A 19944-nucleotide genomic window follows, 5' to 3' on the forward strand; every position below is an offset into this window, starting at 1 on the left:
ATGCCAGGAGAAGAAACCCAGATTTTGGTGTTTACACCTGGGATCTAATCTCACTTTGCCAGCTCTGTGGCCTTGGGCAAGGTCTTTTACCTCTTGGCCCAAGTTTCCTCATTTGTAAAATTAGGATAATAATGCCTTCTTGTGGAGCTGTTCATTAGAGGATTAGAGGTAATGTATGTAAATTACATAGAAGCTTAATAAATAGGAATTATCATAGCTGGTGGGTTCAGGTGGACCTTTTTGTGCCTCCTTCTAGGAACTCAGAATGGAGGCTCCAGTGTTTAAAGGAGGATTCATGGAGTTTGGCCCAATCTCCTCTGCCTTGTGCCATATCTACAAAGCGAGGCCAAGGAACTTAGTTCTGTAACTTCAGGGGACAGTTTTATGTGGATGAGCTGAGTGGTGACTAAAATTCAGCAGTAACTGTGTCCCTGTGCCCTAGGCCTAGTTCTCCTTTCTCCCCACAGTTTGGAGTTCGAGAATCAGAAGACTCGCTTGGGCATCCAATTGGATTTTGAAAAGAACCAACTGAAGGAGGACCAGGATAAAGTACACATGTGGGAGCAGACAGTGAAAAAAGATGAAAATGAGATAGAAAAGCTCAAAAAGGTAAGGAAGGAGACCATGAAAAACTAAACTAAAAGCTAAGAGGAAAAATTGGAAGAGATAATATCCATACTTTATAAAGCCCTCTTCTAAATAAGAAAAACACCAAGACCTAAATAGGGAGAAAAAATGAGTAAGTGGCACAAACAGTTCAAGAAGAGATTCAAATAACCCATAAACACGTATATATAATTTAGCCTTAGTAGAAATCAAAGGAATGCAAATTAAAACAATTATGTGTAATTTGTTTCCTATCACATCACCCAAGATTTTTTTTTTTTTAAAAAAGGATACTGGCCATGATGCACAAAACCAGCATTCTTAGGCCATATGGCACCATGCATTGAGAGTCTTCAGAATACATTTCTCCTCAGTAATACATGAGGAAATCCAAAATGCTGGCACATAGGTTGATGTTTTTGTTTTTTGTTTTGTTATTTATTTATTTATTTATTTGGTTGTGCCGGGTCTTAGTTGCAGCAGGCGGGCTCCTTAGTTCTGGCATGCGAACTTAGTTGCGGCATGCGTGTAGTATCTAGTTCCCTGAACAGGGATTGAACCCAGGCCCCCTGCATTGGGAGTGTGGAGTCTTATCCACTGCACCACCAGGGAGGTCCCCCAGGTTGTTTATTTTTTAATTTTTAAAAAATTATTATTATTATTTTTTTAATATTTTGGCTGCTTTGGGTCTTCATTGCTGCACATGGGCTTTCTCTAGTTGTGGCAAGCAGGGGCTGCTCTTCGTTGCGGTGCGTGGGCTTCTCATTGTGGTGGCTTCTCTTGGTGTGAAGCACAGGCTCTAGGCGAGCAGGCTTCAGTAGTTGTGGCACACGGGCTCAGTAGTTGTGGCTCCTGGGCTCTAGAGCACAGGCTCAGTAGTTGTGGCACATGGGCTTAGTTGCTCTGTGGCATGTGGGATCTTCCCGGACCAGGGCTTGAACCCGTGTGCCTTGCGTTGGCAGGCGGACTCTTAACCACTGTGCCACCAGGGAAGCCCTGTATATTATTTCTTATGAGCCATTTGAGAGGAAGTTGCAGATATGTCCCCTTCTGTGACTTTCAGATCAAAATGAAAACATTCTCCTTTAAAAAAAAATCAGAACATAATAGGTAAGATGACAGTCCCCTTTGACTGACCACTCTCAATCCCAGTCCCCTTACTCTTCCTGGGGCTAATCTCACGTAGGGTGTATTCTTCCAGACCTTATAGGCATTTACTTAAATACTTTTTTTTTTTTAATTTTTTTTTTTTTTGTGGTATGCGGGCCTCTCACTGTTGTGGCCTCTCCCGTTGCGGAGCACAGGCTCCGGACGCGCAGGCTCAGCGGCCATGGCTCACGGGCTCAGCCGCTCCGTGGCATGTGGGATCTTCCCGGACCGGGGCACGAACCCGTGTCCCCTGCATCGGCAGGCAGACTCTCAACCACTGCACCACCAGGGAAGCCCTACTTAAATACTTTTGCATTCATATATATGTACTCATGGAAAGTACACAGTATTGTTTTTGTGGGTGTTTTAAAAACATTGATGTTATTGCTCATGACAGTAGTCTTGGTGTGGAAAAGATGCTTAAATAACATTAAGTCAGAATATAGACTTTTAATTACAATCTAGTCTCAACTATGTAGACCTGTCCATAAGTAATGCTGAGGGGAAATAGGCTAAATGTTAATTGATTCTCTCTGGCTGGTGGGATTACAAGTAATTTCTTATTTTCCTCCTACTTCATACTTTTCTGTACTTTTAACTTTTCTACAGCAGGCAACTTGTATATTGGAGTGGGGAGGAGGTCAACAAAATAATTTGGAAAAAGGTAATAAAAGAAGTCAGAAGGGTGATGGGGGTTTGTAAAAGCAGAGCTCACTGAAGACAGATTCCAACAAACTGCCTGGTGGAAAGGGTGGGGACAATGGGAGAAGATCCCAAAGTGAGCTGGGGAAAGCCTTCACTTCTTTTCGTGTTCACCGTGCTGGGACCAGGAGGAACAAAGACACATGAAGATCATAGATGAGACCACGGCCCAGCTACAAGACCTGAAGAATCAGCACCTGGCCAGGAAGTCAGAGGTGAATGACAAGAACCACGAAATGGAGGAGATTCGTAAGAAACTGGGGGGTGCCAACAAGTGAGTGGGTTCAGGCCTGGGCTTGGAAGTACGTAGTATTGGCAGCTTGCTGGACTTGGGTCTCACCTATCTCTCTGGTTCATTTTAGGGAAATGACCCATTTACAGAAGGAGGTAACAGCCATTGAGACCAAGCTTGAACAGAAACACAGTGACCGCCACAACCTGCTACAGGCCTGCAAGATGCAGGACATCAAGTTGCCACTGTCTAAGGGCACCATGGACGATATTAGTCAGGAAGAGGTGAGTATTATTGTTGGTGGTGGGTGTGGGCTGTGAACAACATAACCAGGAATGGGGGATGAAGGTGGCTAGGGAGGGAAGGTGAGAGAGAGAGAGAAAAGGATGGTGGGTGCAGGTGATGAGAGACAAAAGGACGGATGCAGGGGAGATGAGGCAGGGTGAGGCTGTGAAGGCAGGTGAGGTGAAAGGTAATAGCCTTGGTGTGAGAGGGCAGTTGTTGGGGGATAGGGCTGCATGTCAGTAGGTGGTGAGGGAGGTAAGCCAGGAGAAGAGGAAGTCATTCATTAACCTTAGGGACTTGAGCTAAGATAGTTCCAGCAGGTGATGGATACTGGTAGGAGTGGGAATTGAGGGACATTAGCCAAGAGCAAAGGAAGGTGGAATTGAGGGACCTGAGGGATGGTAACTTAGCTGCAGTGAGGGAGGTTGGCCAAGAGAGAGTTGGGTAAGGGACATCAGCAATACAGAGGTGATGAAGCTTAGTTATGGGAAAGGGAGGGACACCAGCCAATAGAAGAGCCAAGGCATTTTATCCACTGGAAGTGAAGCTTGGTAGCAAGGGGGTGGGAATGTTAACTGAGAGGAGGTTTGCAGATATCTTGTCTTTGACCTGAACATGTATTTCAGTCCCACATGTCTTTCTCCCTCCTTTCTTCCCAAATAGCATTTCCATTTAATTCAGCAAAATATTTTGAACACTGGCAGTGTGCCAGGCATCATGGTAGCATGTGATATAATTACTCCTAATCCTAAGCACAGCCCTGCCAGGCAGGCATCGTCCTGTGTTACAGATGAGGGTTTGTGTGTTTAAATGAGGATTCAAGCAACAGCATGGCTTGCCCAGGGTCACACGGTTAGTCAGCGGTAGAGCCCAATTTTGAACTCAGATCTTTCTGCTGTCAGAGCTGCTTTTCCTTTTGCCACAAGTACTTTCTAGCAAGGTGCTTCTCAAAGACATCGAAGGCTGCAAAGGAGCCCCTCAGCCCCCTCCAGAGGAGCAAGTGCTCTTATGGCCATTCGGGTCCATTTGACTCTCCCTCTCGCCATTGCAGGGTAGCTCCCAGGGGGAGGATTCAGTGAGTGGCTCCCAACGAACTTCCAATATCTATGCACGAGAGGCCCTCATCGAGATTGACTACGGCGACCTGTGTGAGGATCTGAAGGTGAGGCTCAGCCTCGGGGAGTGGGTACATCCTCCCAGCTGTCCAGAGAGAGGGTCAGCTCATCTGGGGGCCCTGTGGAGACAGACCATGTCTGGAAAGAGGGGCGAGCTGGCAAGGCGGGGCGGGGTGGAGTTGTGATCCATGGCTTCCCCCAATATGCACACACAGACACAGGCACATCTTCCGCCTCCACCCCCAGCTGCCCCCATCCCTGCCTGTTGCCAGTCTTCCCCTTCCACCTGTGTACACATCTCAGCCCAGATACACGGAGAACAGGCTCCTGTACAGTGAACAGATAGACCTCGGGGGTTCCTCAGGGCTCTGTCCCAGGCATCCTTTCCTTCTCATTTGGCGTGCTCTCATCCTGGGTGTCTCCTCTACTCCCCTGGCTTCAGCTGCCATCTCTGTGCTAGGGCCCACAGGTACCTCAAACCCCAGCCTTCCTCCCCAAATCGGCCTCTTCTCTTCAGTGCCAGCCCCAGGTTCAAACCAGAAATCTGAGCCTTGTCCTTAACTCTCTCTCTCACTTTGCATATTCAGTGAATTACCAAGCCCTGTCAATTCTACCTTCCAGATATCTACTGAATTCTACTTTTCTCTGTTTCCACTGTCTCTGTAGTTCAGGCTGCTTTCACCACTCACATGGACTACTGTAGGAGCCTTCTAAATAGTTTCTGATGCTTTCCAGTCTTTCCTTATAGCCAGGCAGGGGGACTTGATTTTTTTTTTTTTAACTTTTTTATTATGGAAAATTTCAAACAGATACAGAAGTAGAGAGAATGATACAATGAACCCCAGGTACCCATCATCCAGCTTCAATAATTAGCAACATATGGTCAATCCTGTTTTTTATACCCTTCCCCCTCCTGATTGGCACATTTTAAATCAAATTCTAGATATTCCATTCATAATTACCTCAGTATATATCTCTAGGACTCCTTTTTAAAAAATGTAACCATGATATTATACCAAAAAATTAGCACTAACTCTGTAATGTCACCTGATATTCAATAAATGTTTAGATTTCCATGAATGTCCCATAAATATCTTTTTTAAAAATATTTTTTCTGGGCTTCCCTGGTGGTGCAGTGGTTGAGAGTCCGCCTGCCGACGCAGGGGACACGGGTTCGTGCCCCAGTCCGGGAAGATCCCACATGCCGCGGAGCGGCTGGGCCCGTGAGCCATGGCCGCTGAGCCTGCGCGTCCGGAGGCTGTGCTCCGCAACGGGAGAGGCCACAACAGTGAGAGGCCCGCATACCGCAAAAAAAAAAAAAAAAAAAAATTTCTGTGTTTAAATCAGGATTCAAGTGAGGTCCATGTGTTAAAGTTGGTCTCTTATGGTCTATAACATTTTTTTATCCCTTTTTATTTTTTTCTTGCTATTTATGGAAGAAACTGGGTCATTGGTCTTGTACAATTTTCTATACTCTGAATTTGGCTGATTGTGTCCCATGATGTTTTTTAACATGTTCTTCCATCCTTGTGTTTCCTATAAACTGGTAGTTAAATCTGTGGTTCGATTGGATTCAGATTCATTTTTTATTTTTGGCAAGAATATATCATAAGTGGTACCATGTACTCATGAACTTCCTTTTGCATCGCATCAGTAGACACTGAATGTCAGTTCTCTCTGTCTTTGTAATGGTAAGATTGATGAATGCTCAACACTACCTATGAAATATTCTTGCCAAAAACTCAAACAAGGATCTGATTAAGCTTTTATGTCCACCAATTATATGAAACACTGGTGCCAGAGGAACATGTTAAGTAAAAGCACAGGGATGCAGTTAACTAAATCTAGACTGTGGGAAACTCTAAAGGACAAAAGACCTGGTCTCTTCCATAAATAAATGGGAAGAAAGAAATGAACAGAAAGGGAGAACTTTTATAGGCTTATGAGACAAATCAACCAATTACAATGTGTGGCCTTCCCTTGAATCCATTGCAAAGAAAAGAGAGGCAGGGGAATTTATAGATTAAATGAGATTTAAGAGACGTATCAGCCAATTGTAATGTGGGCACCTTATTTGGAACCTGCTTTGAAAAAAACCTGTAAAAAAATTTTTATGTTAACACAATTGGGATGATTTGAACACTGACCAGATAGTTTATGATGTTCAGGAATTGCTGTTAATATCTTTAGGTGATAATGGTATTGTGGTTTTATTTTTAAAATGTCCTTACCTTTTACAACAGTGGTTCTCAATGGGTGGGGTAGATTTTGCCTCCCCAGGGGACATTTGGTAATGTCTGGAGATACTCTTGTCACAGCTAGTTGTCGCAACTGGGGCAGAGGTTGCTACCAGTATCCAGTGGGTAGACAACAGGGATGCTGCTAAACATCCTACAGTGCACAAAGGACAGCCCCCACAACAACAAATTATTTGGCTCAAAATATCATTAGTGCTGAGATGCAGAAACCCTGTTTTAGAGGTACATACTGAAGTATTTATGGATGAAACATTTGAGATTTGGTTTAAAATAGTTGAATATAGAAAGAAATTGGGTATAGATGGCAGAGTATTGGCCATGAGTTGATAATTATTGAAGCTGGGTACGTGGGGTTCATTGTATTATTCTCTGCATTTCTGTGAATGTTTAAAAATTTACGTAATGTAAAGTTAAAAAAGGAAAAACAATCATGATCACCATGTTCAGGTGTTGTTAGCCCCATCAATCTTATAAAGTTCCCTATCAGCCTTTCACAGCTGGTTTTAGCAGCTATTAATGAACGATCATTGCCTACATCTATTAAGGGCTGCAAAATGGTAATTTTCTGATTCTTTCATTCCTCCTACATTTATTAATTTGATTTCTAAAAAAGAACTTTCTCACATCAACTGTTTAGTTCCCTTGAAATTCAGTTAGTACAGAAAAGGTAGAATAAATACTTAATTCTTTGCCTTTATTTACCAGCTTTCAGAATGAGTTGGTTATCTTTGTAACCTTTAAAGTTAGTGACCAGTGAGGTTTCTAATTTATATTTATTATAAACTTAAGTGTTTAAATGTCTTTTGGTATGTTTCAGTCTATTTGGAGTCATTTTTCTTTTTGATATTCAAATTGTCCCATTCTTGGCCAGAGGGAGCCACTTCAAGTTGAGTTTTGCTATTGTTCTTATTAGATTTTTTATTATGGAAAATTTCATATGCAGAAGCAAAATAGTACAGTGCTGTCTCATGTGGCCATCACCAGTTTTAGCAGTTAGCAACTCATGGCCAAACTTGTTTCATATGCACCCCCCCACACTCCATCCTCCCCTTCCCACCCCCAGGTTATTTAAAAAATTCTGGCCACCATGTCATTTCATTTGTAAATATTTCAGAATGTATTTCTATAAGAGAAAATTCTTAAAAATATTTAGAATCATTATCATACAAAAAACCCAATTACTTAACATTGGAGTTATATATTATTATATAATTCCTTAATAATAATATTATGATTAGTATTCACATTTCCCTGGTTGTTATACACACACACTCACAGTTTGCTTGCTTGAACTGGGAGTCAAGTAAGATGAAAGAGAGATAGATGATTGATATAGTGATTGGTTGATGATGTCTCCTAAGTCTCATTTAATCCAAAAGTTCCCCCTCTGTCTGTTTTTATTTTTCTCTGCAATATTTACTGTTGTTGAAGAAATTCGCTCATTTCTCCTGAAGGATTTTCTACATTCTGTACTTTGTTGATTGTATCCTGTGGTTTTTAAAATGTTCCCGCAGAACAAAGCAAAAAAAATAAGTTCTGCTGTCCCCCATAGTTCCTGTAAGTGGGTAGTTAGATGTAGATTAGTGTTGTTCAATAGAGATACAGTATCGCCCACATGTGTAACTTTTAAAACATGAAATTTAGTTTAATACTATATTTTGTTTAACCGAGTATATCCAAAAGAATGATCATTTCAATGTGTAAACAGTATAAAAATTATTGATGAGAAATTTAACCATCTCTGTACTAAGTCTTCAAAATTCATTATCTATTTTAAGCTTCCAGCACATCTCAATTTGGATGCTAAATTTTACTCAGAAATACTTGATCTGTATTTAGATATCCTAAAATTTACAATTGAAAAAGGAGAACCACATACCCAAGTTGTTCCAAATATACTTAGAAGTTTTGTAGTAACTGAATTGAGTATCAGTTTTTAAATTTAAATTAGCTAGCATTCAGTAAAATTAAAACTTTAGTTCCTCAGTCACACCAGCTGCATTTTTCATGCTCAGTAGTAACATGTGGCTTGTGACCACTGTATTGGACAGCTCAGATCTAGAGGTTTGATTAGATTCAAGTTTTGGGGTTTATTTTGGTCAAGACTACTTCATATGACGTCATTACTTCCATCAGGAGGTTTATAATGTCTGGTCATTGGCTCTTTTTGTGTGGCTTGCAGCCATGATGATTATTGCCTAGATCCATTACATAATTTGTCAGGGGTTGCAAAATGGTCATCTTATTCTATCATTTCTTTATTAGCTGGAATACTGTAAAGAGATTTCCTCCGTCAATTATTTGGTTACCCTGAGGTAGTTTGTATAGGAAAGGCAGGATATATGGCTTGATTCTTTCCCTTTACTTACCAGTTTATAAAATAATGAGTTGGTTCTTTGGCATTCTCAAGATTTGTCCACTGAGTTGTTTTCATGTTATTATGAACTTAAGGATTTAAACACATTTGATGTGTTGCACTCTTGTGGTTATTATCCTTCTCATTGCATAAAGGTGTTGTATCTTCGGCCAGTGGGAACTCGTTCAAGTTGGCTTCTGAATAATTTTGACACAACTCTTGTAGTCTTTTTTTTTTTTTTTTGGCTGTGCCGCGTGGCATGTGAGATCTTAGTTCCCTGACCAGGGATTGAACCCGCCCCCCCGTATTGGAAGGCAGATTCTTAACCACTGGACCACCAGGGAAGTCCCCTCTTGTAGTCTTTGATATCTTCCTTGCTTTCTGGTATGTCCAGGCTCATCCTTTACGTTTCCCACCCCAGATCTGGAATTAGCCATTTCTCTGAGAAGCTCTGACTTCTTTTAGTAGGGAATGCTATTATTTAGCAACTACCATCTGGACACTGGAATGTTCATGACTGCTTGGTTGCTCGGTGCTTCTAGAACTTTTCAGTAGACTGGGCTACAAAATGCATTTTTTATTTGAGGGAAAAATGTATCATGAGTTCATATTGATACTTCCAATTGAAATTGTAATTTTCACAGTTTAACATTGATTTTATGTTTGAGTTTCCAATTATTCTTGCTAAAAATCTGGTTTCTAGCAAGTATTCAATAGTATATTTACTTTAGCCTATCATATATGTAGAAACTCATAATAAGATATTATTAGTAACAATTCAATTATTGAATGCTATTTAAGATTTCCTTGATGCTAATGGCTCATTAAGCTAATGGCTCATTGAGCATGGATAGTCGTGTTCCTATGTTTTAAAGTGATTTGAAAGAATCTTCTGAGTGTTTAACCAGCTAATATATAGTCAGACTTCTTTTGTTTAGTTTTCAATTTTTAAAGGATTTTGCTTTTTACTATTCTCCTTTATTTTTTCCAAGTTTAATTTTGAAACTTTTCAAACCTACAAGAAAAACTGAAAGAATAGTACAGTTGAACACCCATATGCCTTTCACCTTAGATTGACCAATGGACATTTTCCCAGTTTGCTTTCTCTCTTATCTCTCGACTCTCTCCCTCCCTCTGTACTGCACACTTTTTTTGTTTTTGCTGAACCTTTTGAAGGAAGTTGTAGACTTCAACTCTAAATTCTTCAGCATGCTGGAGCAAGGGATTCTCCTCCATAACCACAGTTCAATTTTATACCTAAGAAAATTAATAATTTTATGTCTAATATTCCACCCATATTCAAATTTTCCTAGTTGTTACAAAGTGTCTTTTGTAGTAGTTTGTTTTTTTTAAGCTGTGACCCAATCAAATTCATGCATTGCTTTTGGTTGTTCTGTCTCTTTAGTTTCTTTTATTTAGTTAGTTTCTTTTAATGTGGAACAGTCCCCTCACTTTTTTTCATAACATCGGTCTTTTGAACAGTCTACATGTTGTCTCGAAGAACAGGATATGTTATGGGTACATTATGGATATGTCAGTTTCCTTTCATTACTCTGTTTAATTTGTTCCACCTAACCTTGTGTTTCCTATGAATTGGAAGTTTGAACTATTTTAGAGGCTTGATAGATTTGGGTTAAGTAATTTTTTGGCAAAAATATTTCACTGTGTGCTCCCCCTCCCCGCCAGCTGTGCAGCGTGGCTTGCCAAATCTTAGTTCCCCGAGCAGAGGTTGAACCCAGGCCATGGTAGTGAAAGCACCAAGTCCTAATCACTGGACCGCCAGGGAACTCCCCACTATGTACTTTATATTGCATCATGCCAGGAGGCACATAGTGTTAGGGTATCCCACTATTCATGATGGTAGGTTTGATCCTCAGTTAAGGTATCAATTGCCAGATCTCAGTGCTAAGCATACACTTTTACCTTTGTAAGTAATAAGGAATCTTTAGGGTGATTCTTTGGCATCTTGTCAGTATCTTGTTCCCCAACAGTTTTTTTACCCAGTGGCTTTCACATTTTGATTCAGTTTAATTTTGTTTTATAATTATGTAAATTCTTCATTTGATTCTGAAACCATAAGTATAATACAAGGTATGTGAAGAGAAGTTTAGCTTCTTTTCCTGTCCAACTTCACCCCCCTTCCTGTATGTGTGACCATTTTAGTTTTTGGATTATCTTTTTGTTGTTGTTGTATTTTTAAAATACAAATATATTTGTATGTAAATTATTCACATTTCCTCTCTTAGATAAAAGATAGCATTCTATTGTGTACCTTTATACTGTATCCACGAATCACTCCATACATATATATAGAGAGAGATGTTCAGAAAGGCTTTTCTAAAATATATATATATATATATATATATATTCATGTCCTTCCTGTGCTTGAAATCATTCAGTGGTACCTCACCTCCCTTGGGATAAAGTCCAAATTTCTTAAAAGGCCTGTTATCATTGGGCTTCTTCATGTGCCTCCAGCTTTGTCTCTTTGCCTAGCGGACAGGCACGTGTGTGCTTACACACACACACACACACACACACACACACACACACACACACACACACAGTTGCTACTGTTGCCATGTTGAATTGCCCTTTGCATATTTGTTTGGCCTTTTTGTTTTTCTGCTGTGCTGTGTGGCTTGTGGGGTCTTAGTTCCTTGATCGAGGATTGAACCTGGGCCCGGGCAGTGAAAGCGCTGAGTCATAACCACTGGACCGCCAGGGAATTCCCCTGTTTGGCTTTTGAAGTTCATTAAAGTTGATTACTTTTTTGAATTTCTTTGATTTCCTTGAATGAACCATGAATAAACCCTGGTCTCGCATGTGATACTCCTGTCTGCATAGAAGACTGTTCCTTCTCTCTGTCCTCACCATTCATCCTATGGGCCTGAGCTTAAAAATATTCCTGGAAGCCTTCCCTAGCCCCAGTGTCTGAGTTAGGTGCCCTTCTTGTGTGCTGACCCGTCACCATCTGTTTATCATTGTTTGGGTATTCACCATACAATGTTCTGATTGTTTGCTTATATGCATTCCTCTGTTAGTCCATGAGCTCTATGAACACAGGAGCCATGACTCACAGGATATGAGTGGCCAGTGCCTGGCATTGGAAGGCATTCAGTAAATATTTATTGACTAAAAGTGGCAGAAAGGCACAAGCCCAGACATGCATCACAATATCCATAAGACCTAAAACCAAGTTCAAATGGAATTTGCTCAGGTGTGGTGATCTGAGCAGAAAACGTGAGTTGCCTTATTCGTTGTAGAGCTGTAAGTGGAGTCCAGACCAGCCTGTGTGGGAGCCTCTAGGTCACCCTGGGATGGCGCTGGCTCATGGCCTGGGCTGAGAGCCAGAGAGGGGCACCACCAGCTGCTCCTCCTGAGAGATGGAGAGGTTGACAGGGCCTGGGGGAAGGGCTAGAGATGAGAAAAGCGACGTCAGCCTGTAATTTCTAGGGACGGTGGGAATGGTTACTGTTGGCAGGACCTGATGAGAGGAGCAGGGTTAGGGAAAAAGAACCTGCCTTCTGCGTGGGAGTAGGTCCCCAGGCCCCCGCCCGGATCAGGTATCTCTGTAGGGGCCTGGCCCTTCTTGATGTTGCTGGGCCTGGGATTTGCAGGATGCCCAGGCCGAGGAGGAGATCAAGCAGGAGATGAACACACTGCAGCAGAAGCTGAATGAGCAGCAGAGTGTGCTCCAGCGTATTGCTGCCCCCAACATGAAGGCCATGGAAAAGCTGGAAAGTGTCCGAGACAAGTTCCAGGAAACCTCAGACGGTAAGGGTTTCCTCTTCTTCTTGGTTCTAAGATGAAGGCAGGAGGCTAGAGGTATGGCAAGGGCCTGTTATACATCACAACAGCTCCTGTTTTTACGTGCTTTCTTGCTCGAAACTCCCAAGAGCCCTAAACAGTAGGGATTATCACACCTGTTTTATAGAGTAGAAAACTGCTGAGGTTTAGAGAGAATGAGTGACCTGCCTGAGGTCACACAGCTCGTTGCTGGTAGAGCCCAGGGAAGAATCCATGTTATGTGGCTGCGAGCCCATGTTTCTTCCTTTGCACTATGTGGCTGGCCCACTGGATACAGGTGATCGTGGAACTGTCTTCCTGGGCCCCTCCGCAGGCATTCCTCTTCATGTGGGATGTCCCTGCTCTGTGGATTGTCAGTTGTAGGTCATTTTTGCCAGGGCATGGTCCTCAGCCTTGGCAGAGCCTGGGTACTGAGGGGTCACCTGTCTTTCCCTTGTGGCAGAGTTTGAGGCAGCCCGAAAGCGAGCCAAGAAGGCCAAACAGGCATTTGAACAGATCAAGAAGGAACGCTTTGACCGCTTCAATTCCTGTTTTGAATCAGTGGCCACCAACATTGATGAGATCTACAAGGCCCTGTCCCGTAACAGCAGTGCCCAGGTAGGCTGGAGCCCCTTACCCAACTAGCCCCTACCCATCCTCATTTGCCCTTCCCTCTAGGCTTCCTGTCCTCATCCCCATCTAGACCCAGACTCTTGACCCATCTCCTTTCCCCCTAGGCATTCCTGGGCCCTGAGAACCCTGAGGAGCCCTACTTGGATGGCATCAACTACAACTGTGTAGCTCCTGGCAAACGCTTCCGGCCCATGGACAACTTGTCAGGGGGGGAAAAAACAGTAGCAGCTCTGGCACTGCTCTTTGCCATCCACAGGTATGGCTGTGCCCCTCCAGGGCAGTTGGTGGGGACTGTACTGAGGCCACTGGAGGCTCTGGGGTCCAAGGATATGCAAAGTTATGCCGAGGTGAAGATGATCTGGTGGACTCTGGATTGAATCCCTGTTTCCCTACCGACTACAGCATATCTGGCCTTGGTTTCCTGGACCTGTCTTCCCAATCCAACCTCATCCACTCAGCATGCCTTCCCCTGCATGTATTCAGTCCCACCTCCAGGCTTTTGCTTACATGGTTGCTGGCTCATAAGCCCTTTTCATGCAAATCTAGCTTGGCCATCACCTTCCACCCCTTCACATCTCATTCTCTTCCTCCTGTTCCTCTAGGAAGCCTGCTTCAACCACTGTGGCATACCCTGACCTCCCCCTCCTGAATGCCAACAGTACTTGAATCTGACTCCCCCCCACAACTTAGTGCTTGATTGTACAGCATCATTCAGTGAGCATTTCTTGAGGGCTGCTCTGTACCAGACCTTGTTGGGGGATTAGGGACACAGATGAGTCAGACATGGTTTTTGTCTTCGAGGAGCTCATGGTCTACTGGAAGCCAGATGTGTAAACAAACAGTGAGCTAAATGTTGTAACCGGGTGAGCGTGTGAGCGGTGGATGCACAGAGGAGAGCCACCAACCCAATCTGGGAAAGCCTTTCAAGGGCAGCCAACACTTGAGCAGGAAATGCAAAGGATAAGTAGAAGTTAGCCAGAGAGACCAGTAGGCATTCCAAGGCAGAGGGTACAGCATGTGCAGAGGCAGGGAGACATGGTGTGAGTGGGTGGGGTAGACCTCCAGGTAGCTTGGTCAGTATGGCCAGAGCCTAGGACAGCTTTATCTCCCCAGCCAACCTGGAGGCTCCAGAGAGGATCATGTCTTCTGTTCTGTGGGATCCTGGAGCGCAGGGCTGGATGCAAAGGAGGACTCAGTTGGTATATTGGGCTTTAGGGGCTCAGGCAACATTCAGACCTGGGTTTTTTAATCTCTGAAGAAATGGAAGGGGGTGCTGGCCTGTATGATGGGCTCTGGGGCTGTCATGCCCTGCCCCTGCCCCCATCAGTGTCAGCTCACCTACTGGTTCCCTCCCAGCTACAAGCCAGCCCCCTTCTTCGTCCTGGATGAGATAGATGCTGCCCTGGATAACACCAACATTGGCAAGGTGGGTGCAAGGAAAGTGGGGCCCGGGAGGGAGGCCCCCAGGTCGGGGCTGGGTTTCAGGGAACAACTCCTGAGTGCGCCCTAGCCATTCCTGCAGCCTCTTCTCTGTGCCTGGGAGGCTGGGCCCAGGGTCATCCGCACTGTGCTAGTCAGTGGCCTCCTTTCAGCCTCTCTTCCCCCAACCCTCCGCCCCGTACCCCACCCCATCTGCCTCTGGTTCTGACTGGATAAGACAGGGAGTGTTAGGGCTTCAGCCCTGCTAAGTGCTCCATGGCCCCTCCCACAGGTAGCAAATTACATCAAGGAGCAGTCGACTTGCAACTTCCAGGCCATCGTCATTTCTCTCAAGGAGGAGTTCTACACCAAGGCTGAGAGCCTCATTGGAGTCTACCCTAAGGTAAGGTGGGCCTGGCTCAGGAGCCAGCCCCACTCCCTACCTGACTCCCCAGGACAGGAAGGGAAGGCTGCAGTGGAGGGGCACAGGGGTGGGGGAGCATAGGGACTCAGGTCCTGAATGGCCATCTGGGCTTGTTGGAGCCCTGCCCTGGAGGCTTAGCCAGCTCAGCTGGGCAGGGCCATTGCATTTGGGGACAGGTGGAAAGGCGAGGCAGAGGCAGCCAGACAGCAGAGAAAAGGAGGAGAGTGCAGAGATAGGCAGGAAAGGCACATGGGACTGAGCACATCCTCTCATACCCAGAGAACCATTGCCTGGGCTTTGGGCAGGTATGTAGGGAGGAGGGTTTGAGGCCCCACAATCCTGGGGCACTTGACCCCTCTTAATTCTCTCCTTACAATTTTATTTTTCTTTTTCTCCCTCCTCCTTCAGCAAGGGGACTGTGTGATCAGCAAAGTCCTGACCTTCGACCTCACCAAGTACCCAGATGCCAACCCCAACCCCAATGAGCAGTAGCAGTAGTTCTGCCCTCCTGCCCGGTCTGGATCCCTAAGTTACGCCTCTCCCAATCTCTGGATATTTGGCTCCCAACCTTTCCCTACCTCCTGTCCCTGTTTGGTATAGTTATGGGATTTAGGCACTGCTGTCAAGCATGAAGAGGAACAGAGGTGATGTTAGTTCTGGAGCAAAAATTCCTGAGCTTCAGGGAGCATCCTGACCTCTGGAACGAGGTGCTGAGCTGAACTGAGCTGAACAGGGCCATCTGTCCATCCCCCCTTCTGCCACCCTGGACCTTACCCCGTCACCCATAATCATGGATTCCTTGGGCCCCCTGCATTTTGCTTGTGTGTGGTATGTACATGTGTGTATATGTGTCCACATGTGCGCATGTGGGTGTGTTTGCAAAATAATAAAGATATTGGAGACCCATTTTAGAAGGAGCCTAGGCTGAATTTGATTCCAAGAGAGCTTAGTATGACAGCACCCCGGCGCTGGGCATAGTTATTCCAGACCTCAGGATTCAGGCCGTTACGTGAAACCACCCTCATTCACTCATTAATGCTTTCATTCATTTCCTGTGTTCATCAAATACATACTGAACACCCTCTTTGTCAGACTCTATGCTAGGAATACAGAACTGAATCAGACATGATCTCTACCCTCCTACTAAGGAGATGCTAGTGGGTTCATGAGTTCCTGTGGTTAGCTGAATCATGTATAGGTGCTTTGAATTTGAGAAGAGGATGATCAGCTCCAGGCTTCCTGGAGGTCACATTTGAGCTGGACCTTGACAAGTTGGTAGGATTTGGTTGGGTGCTAGGAGCAGAGCCTAGGCTCTAGGGACAGTTCTAGTCCCATTTTTTTATCACTTACTAGCTTGACACTGGGCAAGTCATTTGACCTTTCTGTGCCTGTTTCCTCAACTGTAAAATGGGGCTAACAGTATTTACCTACCTCGTAGGATTTAATGATGTCAAACTCCTCACTGGAGGCCTTATCCCTGCTTGGAGCCCACTAGGTGCCAACCCCTCAGAATCCAAGCCTTCTCATGCCTAACCCCTGAGGGCTTCTGATCCCAGTTGTTAGGGACAGAAGGAGCCTCCAAATCTGGGAAGTGTTGAATGCCCTGGTTATTGGGGAAGTTCCAGGGCATTGATGGGGTTTACCTGGTAAGTGGAGGACCTAAGGAACCCTATCGCTTCAATCATGTATGATAACTGGGTGCCTAAGCCCCAACCTGGGTTGTGAGGAAGTAGGGGAGAGGTAGCCTGGGCCGCATCCTGGCTGTGTGTAATGTTCCTTCTGGGAACTAACCGCATTAGTTGCAGGCACTGTGCAGAGGCAGTGCAGTCTGCTGCCATGAGGTCGGTCTTTGCTTGTTCATGTATACTGTCAGACCATCACCTTGTCCGATCTGTATATTACATTTTTTCTTTTTAAAAGTTAAATCAGTTCTAATTATCCAAGTAATGCATGAATCCATTTTCTTTTTAAGAAATTAGATTGTTGCAAATAAAGCTAACTTCATTCGACTACCATTCCCCCTCCCCCTCTCAATTCCTATAATGTCTGTTGTACATCCATCTTGACTTTGTTTTAAGACTTTTACGTATGAATTCATTGAAAATACTGTGTTTAATGCAGATGGTATATTGAATCATTCTGCAGTTTTCTTTCTTAGCAATGTTTTTGAGATATATGCATGTTGCTAAATGTAGATGCAGTTCACCCTTAGTAATTGTTATGTAAATTGCCATGATGTGACTCTGCCACATTTTATTTACCTATTTCTCGTGTGATAGACAGTAAGACTTCTGTTTTTGCTGTTATAAGGATACTACGCAGGAGCATCGTGTGTGCGTGTGTGAAAATTTACCTAGGGTTGATTCCTACAAGTTGAATTACAGAATCGTAGGTTATTTATATTTTTGTTTTTAATAGATACTTCCAAATTGCCTTTCTGTACTGTTTACTCAGTATTTTTCTTGAGGTTGTCTTGGGTCTAATATCGTTATCTACTTCATTTCATCCTGAGTAGTGATAACCGTGAAACCATGGGTGAGATGTGCTAATAAGTATGTATTTTCTAATACATATTAAAAGGGATAGCTATCAAAACAAAATAAATTTGTCTGTGTTCAACCAAAGAAGTCACATACCACTAGTGGTATGTGTGCTGTAATTTGGGAAATGCTGGCATATGTGGAACAGCACAACTGGGGAGTCACCCTGGTTCAAATACTAGCTGTAGAAACGTGAACCTGTTAGTTCACCTCCTTGAGCCTCAGTTTCCTAATGTAGGAAAGCAGATAATATACACCTACCTTGCAGCGGTGTAAGGAAGATGAAATGAAATATATCTGAAGCAATTTGGCTGGCATGTAGATTATCACAGGACTTTAAAGGTAGCGATTGCTGGGCTTCCCTGGTGGCTCAGTGGTTGAGAGTCTGCCTGCCAATGCAGGGGACACGGGTTCGAGCCCTGGTCTGGGAAGATCCCACATGCCGCAGAGCAACTGCGCCCGTGAGCCACAACTACTGAGCCTGCGCATCTGGAGCCTGTGCTCCGCAACAAGAGAGGCCGCGATAGTGAGAGGCCCGCACACCGCGATGAAGAGTGGACACTGCTCGCTGCAACTAGAGAAAGCCCTCACACAGAAACAAGGACCCGACACAGCCAAAAATTAATTAATTAATTTTTAAAAAAGTGATTGCTATTCTTCCCACTTTGCAGATGAGGAGACTGAGGCCCAGCAAGGTTAAATCACCCAGCTACCAGATAACAGTGAGGGTTTGAACCCACACCCTCCAATTCAGTCTTGAGCTTTCTCCCCTCTAAGGGTGGTTATCAACCTTACCTGCGAAGCTTTTTCCTTTTCCTTTTTTTTTGGTTGCACCACGCAGCTAGCAGGATCTCAGTTCTCTGACCAGAGATTGAACCCGGGCCATGGTAGTGAAAGCCTGGAATCCTAACCACTAGGCCAGCAGGGAACTCCCTCTTTTTCCTTTTTAAAAATCAAAGCAATATATACACCAGTTAGAAAATAAAATAGTACAGAAGGGCTTATAATGAAAAGCAGCAGTTCCCTGCTGCACCCCCATGTCCAAAGGATGTGGAGCTCCTTGCTCTGGTCCCACCCCTGGAAATCTAATTCAGTAGGTGTGGATGATAATCTGAGTAACTAATCCCTATCTCACGAGGTAGAAAGCATTACATGAGATGCCTTAGGATAAGACCCTGGCACATAGGAACAGAAGTGCTCCAAAAGATTTAAATCCTGAGGATCAGAGAGGTGAGATGACTTGTCTGAGATTCCAGTGGTTCGCTGGCAGAGCCTAGACTTCCACTGGGATCTCCTCTGTGCTTGCCCAGTGCTTTCCCTTGTGCCACACCACCTCCTATCATCACAAGGCAACACGTGCTCAGTGCAGGCTGTGCCCAGAGAAGAGCAGACACCATGGTGTGTTTCCAAGAGCCAGCTGGATCTAAGTAGAATCCCTAGGGCTAGTTGGAGGACACTTGGTTGACTCCCTTATGTTCTGGACCCGGTAGCCTTAGTCTCGGGACACAAACATGAGTCAAATCTTTCTCCTGTCTTTGAGGAACTCACTGTCTAGTTGGGGAGGCAATTCATAAAGCAGTGTGATCAGTGCTCTGACAGGAGCATGGATAAAGGAGGGGCATCTAGCTTAGGTAGAGGTTCAGGGAAGACGTCCTCTAGTCTAGGAAGTGACACCTGAGCTGACTCTTGGGGGACTGGCAGGAATTAGCCAGTTGAGGAGGAAGTGGAAGGAGTTTCCAGTTAGAACAGTATGCACGAAGACCTGAAGGCAAGAAACATCCTAGCAATTCAGAAATACGGAAGCATAAAGTTTCCTGGGCTGGGGAAAAGCAGCAGGAAATGAAGCTAGAGAGGTAGTCAGGAACCAGATTTGAAGAGGGTCGTAAGAGCCTGGCTACAGAGCAGATTTACCTCGTAGGACAGTGTGGTTCTCAAACTGGCTGTGCATCTTGGGGCATCCTGGGCCCCAACTTCTAAAAATTCAATTTCCATAATTGGAGTGGGGGCCTTAGGATCTGGAGTGCTTATAGAGGTCTGCACACAACTCCAGGGTGCAGCCAGGTTTGGGGATTGTGGGTTGGAAACAGCAGGGGAGCCGTGGAATAGTTTTAAGCAGAGGAGACTCCAGATAAGATGTGATTTTAACAAACCCCTTTCTGGCCAGCCAGTGTGGAAATAGATTAGGTTAGATGCTCAAGCTGTATGCTCCCATGCCTGTAGTTTCCTTGTTCAATTCTCACACTGTTTTATATTTGCTTGTTTTGTCTCTCTGAATAAGCTGTAAGCACCACAAGGGTCAGCCTGGGGTTATCCTGCTACTGGTATATCCCCAGCAAAAAGCACAGTGCGTGACCCCAAACAGGCACCTAATAAATAGTTTTTGAATGAATGAATGCATTTGTGAGGGAGAGAGGGGAGACATTAGTTAGGGAACAG

General features: G+C 44.4%; 1 protein-coding gene across 1 annotated transcript in view; it reads left to right on the forward strand.

The window, feature by feature from the left end:
* Positions 1-15882, forward strand: part of SMC1A (structural maintenance of chromosomes 1A) — a 32294-nt gene extending 16412 nt beyond the window's left edge. The window contains exons 16-25 of the mRNA XM_019943520.3: positions 468-609; positions 2586-2731; positions 2820-2973; positions 4026-4136; positions 12324-12480; positions 12956-13110; positions 13230-13381; positions 14482-14551; positions 14837-14947; positions 15377-15882. Coding sequence (XP_019799079.2) covers positions 468-609; positions 2586-2731; positions 2820-2973; positions 4026-4136; positions 12324-12480; positions 12956-13110; positions 13230-13381; positions 14482-14551; positions 14837-14947; positions 15377-15460 — 1282 coding nt within the window. The 3' untranslated portion in view covers positions 15461-15882. The remainder of the gene's footprint in view (positions 1-467; positions 610-2585; positions 2732-2819; positions 2974-4025; positions 4137-12323; positions 12481-12955; positions 13111-13229; positions 13382-14481; positions 14552-14836; positions 14948-15376) is intronic.
* Positions 15883-19944: the final 4062 nt, after the last annotated feature.

This window comes from Tursiops truncatus, chromosome X (genome assembly GCF_011762595.2).
Source record: "Tursiops truncatus isolate mTurTru1 chromosome X, mTurTru1.mat.Y, whole genome shotgun sequence".
In the NCBI taxonomy this organism is placed as follows: Eukaryota; Metazoa; Chordata; class Mammalia; order Artiodactyla; family Delphinidae; genus Tursiops; species Tursiops truncatus.